Raw genomic sequence first — 16,016 nt, 5'->3', positions numbered from 1 at the left:
TATTAGTTTTCATCAGTCAGCCATACCCTTCTGAGATTCGAACCTGGGCTGATTGCACATTAGGCAGTTGTTTTCACCTCTAAGCCACAGGATCTCTCTCGCTTTGTTAGCTGAGAAGCAAGGGGAGATATATGTCAAATGCTTGTTAACTATTTTTAGATTACCTTGCTAGGCCCCAAACATGGGACAAATCTTTATTTCCTGTGTCAGCCTAACCTGAAGGCCATCGACAGGCAGTAGTCACACCGGTGACAGCTCATATTTGTGTAAATTTTAAATTGCTAACAAAGAATTAAGGGAGACTGATATGCATTTCAAACTTATTAGTTTTCATCAGTCAGCCATACCCTTCTGAGATTCGAACCTGGGCTGATTGCACATTAGGCAGTTGTTTTCACCTCTAAGCCACAGGATCTCTCTCGCTTTGTTAGCTGACTGACATATATATATATATATATATATATATATATATATATATATATATATATATATATATATATACACACAGTATTCTATGCTATACAGTATTCATACTTTTGATATTTTTCTCTTTATATTTTTCCCTTTCTATACTTTTTTTTTTAAAAAAGTTATCCCACGTTTATTATTTTTACAAATAACTCAAGTGGATAAACATACCTTAGTTCAGGGGTGTCAAATTCAATTTTATTGAGGGCCACATCAGCATTGCGGTTACCCTCAGGTGGCCGGGTGGGTGTGGCCAGGATGGGCGCAGCCTACTGGGTGGGCATGGCTGGAGTGCGTGTGGCCTACTGGGTGGGCATGGCCAGCTCTACATCATTCGCGTCAAGAGTACCTATGGGGGCCTGGGCAGGAGTGGGACAAATCTGAAGGTCTCTGGGAGAAGGAGATGGGACCAGGGCATGTGCCAAGGCATGGTCCACTGGAGGAGCCTCACTGTTCCTCTCAGGCCATTGGCGGCGGGGGGGGGGGCTGGACGGTGGCACGGAGGTCAAATGCCCAGCCCAGCCTCAAGGGTGCTGCTGCTGTGCTTGCTCTCCTTAGCCAGGTTGCTTATGATGGGTACGAGGGCAAAGTCAAGAGGGAGGCCAACTTCCTCTCCATGTGAGGAGACCTGGCTTTGTATCCAAAGCTTCCTTAGCAATAGGATGGGAGACCCCCACAGGATAGGCCAGGAGGAGTGGGCAAGGGGATGATGAAAGGGCAGCAGGGAAGGACTAAGGCTGGAGTTCCCTCTTACCCTCTCTCTCCTTCCTTCCTTCCTTCCTTCCTTCCTTCCTTCCTTCCTTCCTTCCTTCCTTCGAGTGGTGGGAAAATATTTGAGATAAGGGAGGGAGAAAAACAAGCAAGAAACGCAGCTGGGGAAGTGTCATCCTTCGTGAGAAATGAAAAAATGCACCATTGCCTGGAAGTGGCCAGCACATGGCCCTCGCCTACTTCACATATCTGGCTTGGTGGGCTCTGGGGGACGGGATGCCATGAGCAGCATGTGAGTTGATGTTACCCACGCAATGCTGTCCACCCTTGAGCCTGCCCAGTTTTGGCAGGCAGCGGGGTGCTCTCCTCACAGTGCTAAGAGGCTGAGCCGGGTGGCATGAATCTGAAGAGAAGCACAACGCTGCCCAGCCCCTAGCCTGCCCAAAGTAGGCAGGGCCATGTGCTGGCCACTTCCAGGCAATGGTGCATTTTTTCATTCCTCACAAAGGGTGATACCTCCCCAGCGCGCGCCCAGTGAGCGGGGCCGATGCGGCAGGGGCTGGTCCCTCGCTTTTTCCAGATGGTCTTGTGGAGCTAAGACTGAATGCATTTCAGCATAGATGGCCACCACGAAATTGTACATTGGCTCCCAGCCAGCCAGAGCCAGAGCCAAGGCAGCGGGGGCCATTCCCTCACTGTTTCCAGGATGTGTTCACGGGCCACATGAAACCACTTCGTGGGTCACATCCGGCCCCCGGGCCTTGTGTTTGACATGTCTGCCTTAGTTAAAGAGTAACATACCTTCCTCCTTCCCTCTATTTTCCCCACAATTTCCCCAACTTTAATTGGAGCTGAGGTGAGCTGAGAGAATGACACTCGCCCAAGGCACCCAGCCACCTTTGATGCCTAAGGCAGGACTGTAACTCACAGTCTCCTGATTTTTAGCCTGGTATCTTAGCTATTAGACTAAACTGGCTTTTTAATTTTTTGTACTTTGTTTTTAATCTGTATAACTGCAATCTTAAATAAAATTATTTGTATAAAAAAAGAAAAACTCTCTCAGAGTTGTAGCCTTAATCATTTTTTCTTAGTTCCTGTTTACAGAGAATTTTTATATTGGTTTAAATAGTACCAGCTCTATCCCTCAAACATGTTATCATACTAAGCTAGTCTGTCAGCTGCATTATGAGTCACACAAAATGGGGAGGGTGGGGACTAGGTGACAATTTACTAGGAGGTGGTACTTACAAGTACTGTTTTTTCCCCCAGTTCTTCAGCTGATTCATAGGCTCTCTAGGAAATTTACAGGAACAGAAATTTCTTATTTCAAGTTGGGTGTCCGATGGAGCTCACGTCTAGTTGGTAGGAGGGTGCCTAAGTTTACAGTGCTTCTGTTTGATGCTATTATGACTGCAAGTAGATGAAATCTCCAAATACTGATTTCATTACAATAGGCATTCCATAAGGGTGATATTTAAGACAGAGAAAAAGATATAACTTAAATATTTCTTTGATTCCTTTGTATATATCAAAATCACAAATTTAGTAGATAATACTTGTTGAAATAATATTTTCATTGACTATATATTATACAGTATTAACCTTTTTGAGATTTTCAGGTCATTAATAAGTATTCTTGTCAATTTCAACTTGCCAATATGTAGATAGGAGTAAGTCCGACTTGGTCACTTGGACTTTTATCACAAGTAAGAAAGCAGAGATTGCACACTATTCCAGGAGATTTATCAAATGATTGTGGGCAAATGTTGTTATTATGATATTAGGTTGTCTTGGGGCTCCCCACAGATTTCCTGCCCAATTTCTTTTCTTTTTCTTCTGTTTTCTATTTTGTAGAAATCAGATCTATTACTTTTTGCTTCTTTTTAAAATTAATACACCAGGAATCAGTGTAAATGGCCCATCAGTTCTAAACCATCACGGATTACAGAATTAGCACAATGGAAGCAAACAAGAGAGTTTCTGTTTTTGTAATAGGCAGGGAAGAAGACTGAGCATGGAAAAAGAAAAAAAAAGGAATCAATTGTACAAACTGCTTCCTACAATGTGCTTTGTTTTTGTGTTAAGTTACACCCTCTTAATATTTTATCTGCCAGTCAGATGACAGATTTGTAATGAGTTAATCTGATCATCCACAGCTATTTATTGTTTACAATGGGGGGAAAATTAACATCTGTTCCAAACAGCAGTGAAATGGATTTAAATAAATTATTGTCAGCTTTTTCATTTTTCTCTAGTGCTTGAAGGACTATTTACCAAGACAGTTACTGTACAGAAATATATAGTTTTTATGTTGGTATTAGGAAGTATCTGTTAACGTAAGCAAATAAAGACAAAAGTTTATTTTCAAATCTTGTCATGTACCTATGAAGCTTGTCCACTAGATAGAATAAAAATTATTTTTCTCTTTACAGACGAATTTCTCTACATCTGCCAATAAAGATACAAATGTCATCCGTATTCCTTTTGTGGCCACAAATGTCACCTGCATCGTGCAAGTCGCTGCTGTCACTAACGGTGGAGCTGGGCCTTTCAGTGACCCTGTAGCAATGTTCATTCCAAGCAATGGTAAGTCAGATTAATGCAGTGACATAGCAATAGCACTTAGATTTATATATCACTTCACAATGCTTTACAGCCCTCTTTAAGCAGTTTACAGAGGCAGCATATTGCCCCTAACAATCTGGATCCTCATTTTACTGACCTTGGAAGGATGGAATGCTGAGTCAACCTTGAGCCGGTGAGACTCAAACTACCGAACTGCTGGCAGTCAGCAGAATTAGCTTGCAATATTGCATTCTAACCATTGTGACACCACTGTTCTCGAGATATGAGTTAACTTGGAGAACACAAGTAATGCAAAATAAAGTGGTTGAAATTCTAGTCATGCGGCCACAGCTTAAGAATAGAACAGTAGCTTTTTATATGAAAAGCTCCAAATTCATTACAAATTCAAATTCTCAACATCTATACTGCTATAGTCAGTTATCTGTTTTACAGGAAGATTCCAAGAAAACACATGTTAGAAAAGCCATATAGATTAGGTACAGGAAATGAGAAACTGCTGGAAATTGTGTTGAATTTTATGGGGAAAAAGTGTCCTCAGCGTGTGTGTTTGTGTGCCCACACACACGCCACACGTATGGACATTTTCAAGTCAGTCTTGACTCCTGGCAATACCTGGACTGGTCCCTGCAGTTTTCTTGGCAAGATTTTAGAAGTGGCTTGCCATTGTCATTTTCCTAGGGCTAAGAGGGAATAACTGGCCCAAGATTACTCAGTTGGCTTCATGGATAGGGCTGCACTAGAATTCAAAGTCTCTTATTTTCTAGCCTGGTGCCACTGTCTCCTTTTGTGGTTTCCTGGATATTCTGTTGATGAAATTTTGGAATTTTACATGTTACTATAAAATATTCAGATTATGTAAAGAGAAAAGGATAGTAAAGGAGCTTTCTTCCAGGAAGACAGTCAAGGGCAGTAGTTTATGCAATTCCAGAAATTCAAACAGGAAGGACAATAGAAAGCAAAATACATCATTGCAAATCTAGAATCAGGGTAAAATAAACAGAATAATTATGATGGGTGGATGGATGGATGGATGGAAGGAAGGAAGGAAATGCCAACTCTATCAACCAACTAGCATCAGGGAATCAGGCAGCATAACAATTCAAGGTGTGTAAAAATTGTTTTTGTGAATCTGCTATTCCCTTTCTTTCTTGATTAACTTGTTCATTAATGGAGTTCTTATTTCTCATTCTCCCAAAAGACTTGAAAAAGGCAATGAGTACTACAGTTTAATACTGTAGGTTGGTGCTAAATTTCCAAAAGTATAGCCTTTTATAAAAGAGTCAAAATGATAGAATACAAAGGGGAACCCAACTGAATAGGTTCACATCTTCAAATATCTGGGAGTGATTTTTCCACTTCAAGGGAACATGGAGGGCCCATTGTAATTATGGCTCTCAACTCGTAGTAATATCTGCAAATACCAGCAAGTGATTCTATTTTATTAAAGGAGGTAAACTTGCAGCATCAGAAGGTTGCCAAGGTCATCCTCAGGTTAGAGCAGAGATGTCAAATATTGAGGTTAAGGCCTGTAGCTGATGTTAAACCACTGGTTGAGGGTCCAGTTCTCCCAGTTGGGATTATTGTAATGATGATTTATAATAGCCCCGTAAATTGGAATAATGTCAAAGAACAAAACTAATAACTTGTGAGTAACTAACAGAGATTCTATGAGTTTTGGGCTATGACCATACCAAATACACACTTCTCCAAAAATTTAATGATTTTGAATTTCAAACAGCAATGAATACCTTGTCACGGAGAAATAGAATTTGGGTGACAAAGGAAAAAAGTCCAATTCCCTAACTCCTCACTGATATTCTCCAAACTAATGAAAGCTTTTTTCTGGGTAAGGCACAAAATTTTCCCTTCAACATTACTGCAGAGAAGATATTCTAAAATTCCATTTGAAGCATATGTTTTCCCATGTGGAACTACAGCTATTGAAACTAGAGCTGTTGAATCCTGTTATTTTATTCTACTATGAGACAATTAGTGAATCCTTGCATCATTGTTTCAGAGATACTTCCTTATCAGATTCTTCAGTGCCTTCAACAATGGCAGAGCTTCCAATGCATTTGAAAAGTTGGGATACATGTTTTATGTTTTATAAATGTTTTATAAAGTTTACCAAATTTCAATTCCATGGAGTCATTGGTCCCAGTTTTTTAATTAATTCTGGGAGTGAGTCCATTTAAAATATGTTGTCTTAAAATGCACTTTTTGTCCAGTTAAAAGTTACAGGAATGATAGTGTTGGATCTATAGGAATTTTTGTAATATCTGTATTTTACTTTTTACATTAGTGTCCTGCGCAATCTGACAATACTCATATATTCAACCATTTTTCAGATTGTAAATCATTTCTACGGTAATTCTGACCATAGCAAAATACTGTGCAACAGCTATGAAAATCAGACACCAGTCCCACAGTTATAATGTACTTTTCATATCAACTATCACAATTGTCTTTAATCCGTTCCTTTTCAATTTTTAGTTATACCTTTTATTTCTAACTTTAAGATCCCTCCCTCCCTCCCTTCCATGAATCTGCATATAATGCCTTCCCCTGCCCAACTATAACAAGACGGCACTTTCCTTTTCTCTGTAACTTGTCTTATTCTTATAGGTTTGATATCTGTTGCACCTTCTACAACACTAGAATCTAGAAATACAGATTCACTTACAATAATCCTTGGATTTATATGTGGAGTTGTCGTCATTGGGCTAATCCTATATATATCTGTGATTATCAGGAAAAAAATTACAGAGGAGACTAAATTTGGGTAAGTCCCTAAACAAAAAGCAAGGTTAGTAATTCAATCTTTGAAATGCGGTTACTAAAATTTAATTCAGACATTAATCTGCAGTTCTTTGATGGGTGATAGGGCACTTGTTGCAAACACTTCCCCAGATAGCTGATATTCATGTCCACCTTCTAAACAGGATCTTTGAATGAAAGACAAATTATTATGTTGAGTTTGGTTTAAAGTTCAGGCTTGGCCCAAGACTAATTATTGAGCTACAGTCCAATGTAAATTCTGTTTTGAATATAATGGAACTTCTTCTGAATAATCACATTCAGTGCATGAGTAATTACCTAAGGGTGTCGTGCTAGTGCCCTTAATTCTTCATCTGGGTATTGGAAATAACAATGACACAATTAATCAAGATGAATAACTCAAAGGTTGTTCTTTTGAGGCCAAAGTTCTTTGAAAATTAAGTGTGGTTAAAAAAATCAGATTTAACCACAATGTAAGATGGCAGCATATCTGTTCAAATGTACATTCCAGATTACTATAGTAACAACTGCAGGTTGTGAGCACTGATTTACTTTTCATTTATTAAAATCACTAAGATTGGAATAAGATAAATCTTGCTTTAATGATGCTTGAAAAACGTAATAAGAGAAAATACAGGATGGGAATTCGTATAATCAGCAAGTTTAGATAACAGAGGTCCTGTTGTGCAGAATGTTTGTGAAGCATGATTCATTTGTACATAGGATTAGAAACAGCTTTGTGCACACTAAGTAACTTAATCTCTCTTTGTTACTTTCCCTGCAAAATACTCCATACAGATTCTGTAAACTCTTAACCTTTTTATTCCATTTTATCAAACTTATGTCCCCTTCATTAAATTGGCAAGATGTATATGTTTAGTTAGGGGGCTGTTTGGTCTAGTGGTTAAAGCACCAAGCCAGAAAGTGGGAGACCATGACTCTCAAGTCCGACCTTAGCCATGAAAGCCAGCTGTGTAACTTTGGCCATCACTCTCTCTCAGTCCACCTCATAAGGTTATTGTGGAGAAAATAGGAGGAGGAATATGTGCTGGGTATATTTACCACCTTTTGTTACATGTAATAATAATAAAAGTGGGATACAAATAAATAAAATTTGAACCAAGTTAGTGTAATGATTATGCACCAGACTTAAAACAGGAACTCTGTTCTAGTCCTGCCTTGGACTAGAAGGAAGCCAACTGAGTGATTTTGGGCCAATCATTCTCTCAGCCATAGGAAGTAGGCAATAGCAAACCACTTCTGAAAATGTTGCAGAGAGAATGCATCGAGAGACGGCAGTTCCAAAATCACTTGCTGGTTTTTCCCACTTCTCCAGCTATCCACTTTTTCCTATTATTTCCTTCCCAAGAGAGTCCTTACTTCAAAAAGCAAGATTAAGCGATAGGACAGAGAAGAAAGAAATAAGAGAACCTGCAGTTACCATATTTCATGCTTTAGCAGCCAGATTTTGCAAGCTAACAGCTTTCGGTTTTATGAGCTTTTTTATGTAATATTCCATGTGTAGCAGGGCTGGCTGAAAGGCTTTGCAGGAGCCTGCCCGGGAAGGCTCAGACAGCTTTGGGGCGTGGATTGGGTGAAAGGAAACAAAAAGGAGGAAAGAAAAGGGGTGGTTGCTGTTGCTGTTGTTGGAGAGAGAGCAGGTGGAGTCAAAGAGGGATTCGAGGTTTTAGCTGATCCCTTTCTGTGAAGGAGAGGGAAGAGAGAGAGAGTGAGAAGATGGAATTTTACTGATTTCTTTTGCAGTGGGGATATCCTGAGCGGAGGCAAGAGAGAGAGAGAGCGAGGAGAGAGAAAGTTGCTGGGGTTGCTAAGTTCAGATTTTAACAATAAAGGAAAGGGGGGGGGTTGACACCAACAAGACCTGAGACTGCAAGCGAAGACAGAAGAGGAGGAGAGGCTGGTGGTTACTGCTTTGGAGACTACCGGCCATCTGAACTTTGATTATTGTTATTTGTGCAAGTTATAGACATTGTGGGGAGTTGCCTTTGTGGGGTGAGCTGTTACTGCAGAATGCTGACTACCTTCATTCGTGTTCCTATCGCTGCCTGGAGCCAGGGTTTTTTCCACCCCACTTGTTTCCAAATAATCACTGTGAAATCATTGCTGTTATGACTGCCTGGGGCTGTTAAACATTGTCACGCATTGACTGTTGGGGCTAGGGGTTGGTCATCTTTGTTCCTGAAAGCCTCCCTCCCTTTGACAACGAGAGTCTGCCATCTCCTCAGTTCATGTGAGCTTCTGCTACCAACACCTTGAGAGCACATCTGCAGAGCGGGGCTGAGAGGGCCTGGGCTTTGGCAGCCTCTGAGGGGGTAACCCTACACATGGAAGAAAAGCAAAAGATTATGTAGAAGAAAGAATTCCTAGCTTCTTGAGATTGTTTCTTTTTCGAGCTTGACATGTGAAAAGTTCTGGGGAACTTCTTTACATAACTGCTAAAATTCTAAGACAGTTATATATTTTTAACATGTTAAGATTTCTAGAGTTTTGTGGGTTTGGGAATATTGTTTCTAATGGAATTTGTGAAAGAAATTATGTAAATGAGGGTCAGATGTAGATTGAAGCACCAAAACCAGATTTGCATATCGTGCTAAGGCAGGGGTGTCAAACTTGCAACATCACGTGACGTGTCACGATGTATCGCGACTTTTCCCCCATTGCCAGAGCTGGGGTAGGTGCGGTTTCAGCATGACGCATCCAGCCTGCAGGCTGGCAGTTTGACACTAAGGTATCTTTTCAAACCATGGTTTCTTGAATGAGTTAATGAATTCACAGATTGTGCTAAACTGTAATTTGCCTGTATTTAATGCAGGCAACCTAAGAGGCTTGTGCTACCTTAGTAATTTATTTTTGCATTATCTTTATCAAACCTGATTCTTCTGTTTCAGGTGCATTTGTATTTTCAGCCCAAATGTACACATAGATGTAGAAATATTAGCACTAAAATCCGGATGCATTACAACAGATACAGAAGATATACCATTTTAGAACTTAAAAGTATGTAAAATAATTACAGATACCAGTAAAAAAAATAATCCTTGACAAACATCCTGGCATTGACAAGCTGTAATGTGGTGAATCAGCTTAAAAATATGACAGATTGTATCCTGTTTTTAGCACATACATTTTTGATCTCTAACCTTTTCCAAAATGGGAGGAACCACTTTCGGTTACATTTTGTAAAGATTGTTTTATATGACCAACAAAGACTTATTGTAATCTCAGTTCACAAACCTTGTGATCAGTTCTTGCCTTTTCCTTTTTAAACTTTTGAAATAACTAGCTATTCTAAATATACCAAGAACATTTTTTCATAGCATGCTTCTGGAAATTCAGCTCCGCTGAGATCTTATTGTAAAACCGTTTTTATTTCATTAGGGCAGGGTTTCTCAACGTAAGGCACTTTAAGATGTGTGGGCTGCAATTCCCAGAGTAAATTCCCTTTGTTAGATAACAGTACATTATCATATTTTAAATCCTACTGTATGTAGGTTACCTTATTTAAGTACAAATGTAGCTTTTTCAGAGCATGATTCTCTAATAAAAAAGATGGTACCTAGAATCTCATATCATTTGAACCAACTTTTATTCATGCAGTTGATCATTCACTTTTCTTCTTCTCTCATCCCAGAGTATTTTGCTACCAAAATTGTGCCCAGAAGAAGATTTGAGGGTAATGATAGTAAATGTTGGCAGAAGAAATGGCTCTTTCCTTTTGAGTGTACTGGATATGCTGACCCAATGGATGGTGATCTCAACTTGTTTGGGCATTTCCTTCCTGGGGCTAAGAGTAGTTGTGGGGATGAGTTTAATTGGACAGTGGACAGAAGAGGAAGGAAGGAGAATGTTGTGAGGGGTAATCCTGAAACTACTCCACTGACAGTTTTTAAAATAGAATCTCAGTTGCATTAAACGACTTGGCCTCTTTATCCTGTAGAAGTTCTGATTTCTTTTTAAAATGTTGCAACTGTAAGTCATGAGAGTGAAATTAAGTAAAAAAAATGAAAAAGAAAGTTTTAGGTAGTACATTGCTATTAATGAAAACCATTTTCAAAATGAGTATTTAAAGTAATTTTCCAGTTCACCAAAATGACTCAGCCTTTCTTTTATATGGGAGATAAGTAGTAATTATTTAATGTCTGTAGAGATAAATGAATGGAAATAAGTATATCATATAACTCCATCAGGGGGAAAATGAAACATGACTGGAAGGGCTGGAATTTCCTTTCCTTTTTCATTGTTTTGATTCAACCTGAGCCAAACACCTGCCCATAATATTCCCAAAGGAAGAAAATAATTGTTCATAATGCAGCTGCAATCCCCATATACTCAATTCCTAAAGAATTCACAGGAATAAAATTATTGTATTTCTTTCCCCACCAGGTATGCTTTTAGCGGACAAGAGACAGAACTGGCTGTAAATTACAGAGTCAAGAAATCTTATGGCCGCAGAACTGTAGAACTGACATGTAAGTTTTAGACTGTTGTTACAATCTGACTTTATGGGAAGGAATTAAAAAAGCTAAGAAGGAAACCAAAAGACACATCCTCCAGCAGCCTATACCCAGATAAGCAGGGATTAACATTAGACAAACAATCAAGCAGAAAACAATACCCTAATCAAGAAACTACCAAGGAGAAAATCACACCCCTTACCATTATTGGCAGGGCATGCTATAAACAGAAGCAAACCCCACACTCACTAGCACTGATAATGTTACCTAGTATGCGTGACTCTCCCACTTGTGTAACTCAGCCACTTGCACTATACACTATATAAACCCTGTTTGGGTTTGTACTTCATACTAAACCATAGTTATTAAATAAACCGCAATTAGATGTATTTATAGGACTATAATTCTATCTCCTACCTGACTATGAAAGCTTGTGGCTAGCCAAGATAGTCCAGTATTCAGAATATTCCAATATTCAGGAATGTTCAACTCCTATGGTATGAAATGGAAGTCAGTTAAATTTCTTTCCTGAAGCATCCTGAAGGTGAGTATACTCTGTACACAGAGACAGCCATCTTCAGTCTATTTACCCACAAGATATTTGGACTTCACATCTGAAAATTTTGAGCTGTACTATCTTGGCAGAGATATTCCGGGAGTTAAAGTCACACACTTGAAGGGTGGCCAGGTTTGGAGAAGGCTGCTTTTAAGCTCTCCCTTGATATAGGAGAGTTAGTACCACATAGGACAGAATAATATACAAAAATCATTGACTGTGATCTACTTTCTAAATATGAGGAAATTCAGAACATTCATTCTGTCCCTCCTGGATCAGGCATTTTCTATGACATTTGTATGGACTCATATCCCTAATATGCTGTTATGCATGCTATATAATTATAGATATCAAAATTCCTCGTCCAAGGAATGGAATGTTCTAAGAAACACTAGAACATTAAATTTATTTTCTGGATCCTCTTTTTCGGAGATGGTCCAACAGTTTTCAAGAAGTAAATCTTTTGAAAAAAAAGGAAATTGTTCATGGTATTCCATTGGTGGTCTTCTGCAAAATCGATCATAGCTAGAGAGACTACAATTGTTCACACTGAGGGTGGAGAAAACCTCTTTTTGAATACATTGTCCCAGGAAAATTTATCACACATAATGCATTTGAATCAATCTTTCTTCCTTAATAATCAGGCTTTCTGTAAGAAGAAAAGTTTCCTATCCTTTAAAGATGAAATATTTAATTCATAGGCAATCTAAAGTAATATAAAGAAAACTTTTCTAGTACTGGAGACATTTGTGCCCATATGTTGAATAGCTCTAAATTAATCATAAAACTGCAGGATTTGATGGTGTCTTCCCGTATCAAGTATGCAGTCATGAAAGCCATGTACTAAACACAGGTATCTCATATATCATTTGCACATTACTTTCCCAGTGGGTAACCTAGGAGTAAGTGAAGAACTTCAGGAAAAACTCCAAGATGTTATGATTGTCCGAAACAACTTGGCTCTAGGAAAAATCTTGGGAGAAGGTGAGTACCATCTATCTAGGCAGCTGTCATAAGTGTCAAGCAAGACATCTTTCCTCACCTTGCAACACTGGGTCAAGCAAACTCATATTCATATGGTAAAAGCATTTCACTTGTAAAGCAATTCCCTTAAGAGAATTACCAATCAAACATGCTCCAAAGAACAGCTTGTATTAAACAAAATAGGCAGGAGCCTTGTAAATTAAAAGATTTTTATTATATCGCTTAATTTGTTAATTTATTATAGTCACAGCCCAGAGCAATTTAAATATAAAATAAAAATAATAACATAGATACTTCAACATTGAATTTAAAAAAAAACAGAAAAATGCAGAAAATTTTCTTAACTTCAAACAATATTTATACTTTTCCCAAAACAGTGATTTTTGTTCCCCTGTAGCCAACATTCAGAATTTGGCTAGACTTTCTGAGATCTTCACTACATGATCAGCTGATAGGTATTTTCAGTCCCACCCAAATATCTCTATAAAAGAAACAGTGCAGCAGTACATGACTTACAGTTTCAATTTCCTTATTACCATATGGTAGAGATGCTGTTATTTAGAAATGTTGCAAAATCTTCCCATCAACTAAGCAATGCGAAGGGAATTAGAGAAGGCCAATGTAACATCTCTTCTGGTATCTTTGAAGACCATATTAAACAATGGGCAAGTGCAGTGCTTTTTTCTGTTGTCACTGGGATAAAGTAAAATGGAGATGGGTTGAAATTATGTTGGAGGTCAGTAGCTCTAGCATTTTGACATGGTCTAATCAAAATCCTTTGAGACTATACATTAGGTCAAAGTCCACAATTCCCTAGGTTCAAATTTAATGATTTCCACCAAGTAAAATGAAATTTATCTTGAATGGTCAAAACAACCCAACAACTTGAGCTGAGATTTAATTTAAGGTAATAGCTAATATAGTACATACTTTTTGCACAGTTTCAATTAGTGCTATTTTCATCTCTGGGCAAAGGATAGGTTTGGGACTCATTGTGGAACCACAAAGATGTCTTTTTAAAAACCTATTTCAAGAGTTTCTAATGGCTACATATAAAATAGCTGTAAGGTAGCTGTGGTATTAAATTTGGCTTCAAACACTTTTAGCCCACATATTATATAATTACTTCATTTTGTACAGAAAAACTTTAAAAGAGATGGTGAAAAGAAGTAAAGATTAAATTTGAGCCTTCTAAGTGCCTATAGATGGAAAACAATTCTGAGAAATGTAAAAATCTGAACCTGTTCAGTAACATTCTTTGTCCTGTTGCCATCTTTGTTTCTTTGAAAATATCATAATTTCCATTTTGATAGTCAAAAATGAAGTTATTTTCCATGCTAGAGGCAGCTGATCTTAATGTTTTCTCTCCTATACATAAAGTTGAGATAATGGTTGCACCATCTTCATACAAAGGTAAAGCAATTGCTCTTTACTTTATATGAAAGTGATGTCAAATGAGGATTATATTACTTTTAAAATGTTATAAATGTATTCCTTTAAGGTTACAGTTCAAGACTCCTTTCAAGCATAGAACTTGGTTAACTCTCCATGACTCTTTATAACTTATGTTGTACAAAGTATTGTACAGTACTAACCTTTTAATTTCTAGGTAATAAATACAGTATTGAAATGTCATTAACCCAGTTATTCTGATAGTTAGAGGTTTGTCTTCAGTTAGGACTCCAAACTTCCATCAGACTCATTCTTCTATCCATACCCCTCTCCAAATCATTTTTACATAAGTTCTGCTGATATGCAACATTCAGCAGTATTGTCAGCAATACAGGTTAAAATATCTGTCCCACCGGATCAACCCTTTAACAGTTTCCAATGCATGCCCAGTATAGAAATTTAAGTTAAATACTTTGTCCATTTAATACATTCTGAAAATCTCATAATTGTAGTCCTTTGCACTGGCCTATTCTGTGAACCTTTTTTTTGTCCTCTTCCAGGAGAAATTTCTGTTGTTCTGTTCCAATCACTTTTTTAGTACAAATACTATCCCTGACACATTTTAATTTTATCCCCAATTGGGTTCTGAAGTGGGAAGTAAATCTGTAGTGTATGCAGCTAGCATACACGAGCTGTCAGCACAGCAGGAGGCTCGGAGCTGGACAGCTCCAGGCTATAACCGCAATTGGCGGGAAAGCCTGGTTCAAACAGGTTTGACAGCTCCGGGCTATAACCGTACCGGCGGGAAGCCAAGGTTTAAAGTGATTGGTTACCTGCAGTGGCGGGAAGCCCAGGTTTGGCTGGCATTCACCTGGGCAGGTATATAAACAAGCCAGATAAACCCTTTCCTCAAGCTGAAACATCACCAAGCTAAGTAAAGGTCTGCTACACAAACCCGGGCTGCCGTCGTTCTTCCTGTGACCTGCGATCTAACAAAATCCAAAGGGAGGGGTAGGCAGAGGGAACAGTCTGAGATTGTAAAAGAAAATTAATGGGCATGGTAGAGATTAAGCTCATTTATGTCCTTTCTGCCAATGTTCCAATGCAGATTTTACCTTTGTTTTTCTGTGAATATATGTAATCTTAGTAAATTTGGGATAGCTTGATAAGATGAGGCAAGTATGCTTCAGGAAGCAGCTGAGCTTATCCCCATTAAGCTTTGTTGGCCTGAAGAATCTTCTCAGTCTTACTAACTAAATTTCATAATGGGATTTTGTGTGTATGGAGACAAACATAGTATTATTTCTCCATTCAGGGGAATTTGGATCAGTCATGGAAGGGAGTCTCAGTAATCCTGATGGAACCACTCAAAAAGTTGCTGTGAAAACAATGAAATGTAAGTGTTACTTGGTCTCTACAGATTTAAAGTTTTTTGTGTTTAAGAAACATTCAGGAGCATTTAAAAATATAATCACACACTGTTGTAGAGCTCCTCTAAAAAAGAAAAAAATCTTTTCCAATTAAGAATCCAGAAAATCTATGAAAAGACAGAAGATTGTCTATTACTCAGTTATCTATTTTTAAAAGGTATGTACTACTTTTCATTTTATCAAGTACAGTAATTTTAAAAATAACCACAAATCTGCTAGAAGTGTTTATTAAAGGGCTTATCTCTGTTTTGAGGGATTTTTTTTCAAAAGGCACAGAGAAGGTAAAAATATATGTTCAATTTCTCTTAGCAAACTAAATAATAATATCATGTAATCTGGAATGTATCATGCAATCTTAGGGGGATGAAAGAGATTGTAAAATAAAGGTTGCCCACTATCATCATTATTATTTGTACTCTCTTTAGAAGTTTTAACAAGAATAATCCGAAAAGATAAATTGATTAAAGGCTTAGAAACTAAGAAACAGATATTTAAATTACAGGCCTATACAGATGATTTAGTCTTTATTTTGGAAGAGCCCCTAGCGTCTGAAACAAGACTATTACAGGTTTTGGAAAACTATGGAGATGTAGCAGGGTTGAAGATTAACAAAGAAAAAACCAAAATGGTAGTTAA

At 38.1% G+C, this 16,016-nt stretch overlaps 1 protein-coding gene across 2 annotated transcripts in view; it reads left to right on the top strand.

The window, feature by feature from the left end:
* The window catches only part of MERTK (MER proto-oncogene, tyrosine kinase), an 84,085-nt gene that overhangs the window by 49,265 nt on the left and 18,804 nt on the right, over positions 1-16,016 (top strand). Inside the window, exons 9-13 of one of the 2 annotated variants that reach the window (XM_083348306.1) lie at positions 3,612-3,765; positions 6,424-6,547; positions 10,948-11,033; positions 12,463-12,558; positions 15,266-15,346. In XM_083348306.1, coding sequence (XP_083204432.1) covers positions 3,612-3,765; positions 6,424-6,547; positions 10,948-11,033; positions 12,463-12,558; positions 15,266-15,346 — 541 coding nt within the window. Of the gene's footprint in view, positions 1-3,611; positions 3,766-6,390; positions 6,548-10,947; positions 11,034-12,462; positions 12,559-15,265; positions 15,347-16,016 lie in introns of both variants that reach the window. The other variant, XM_083348305.1, reaches the window with a different exon arrangement.

This window comes from Vipera ursinii (genome assembly GCF_947247035.1).
Source record: "Vipera ursinii genome assembly, chromosome: 1".
NCBI lineage: Eukaryota > Metazoa > Chordata > Lepidosauria > Squamata > Viperidae > Vipera > Vipera ursinii.
Note: the sequence above shows the minus strand (reverse complement) of the source record. Positions and strands in the feature narration are given on the sequence as shown.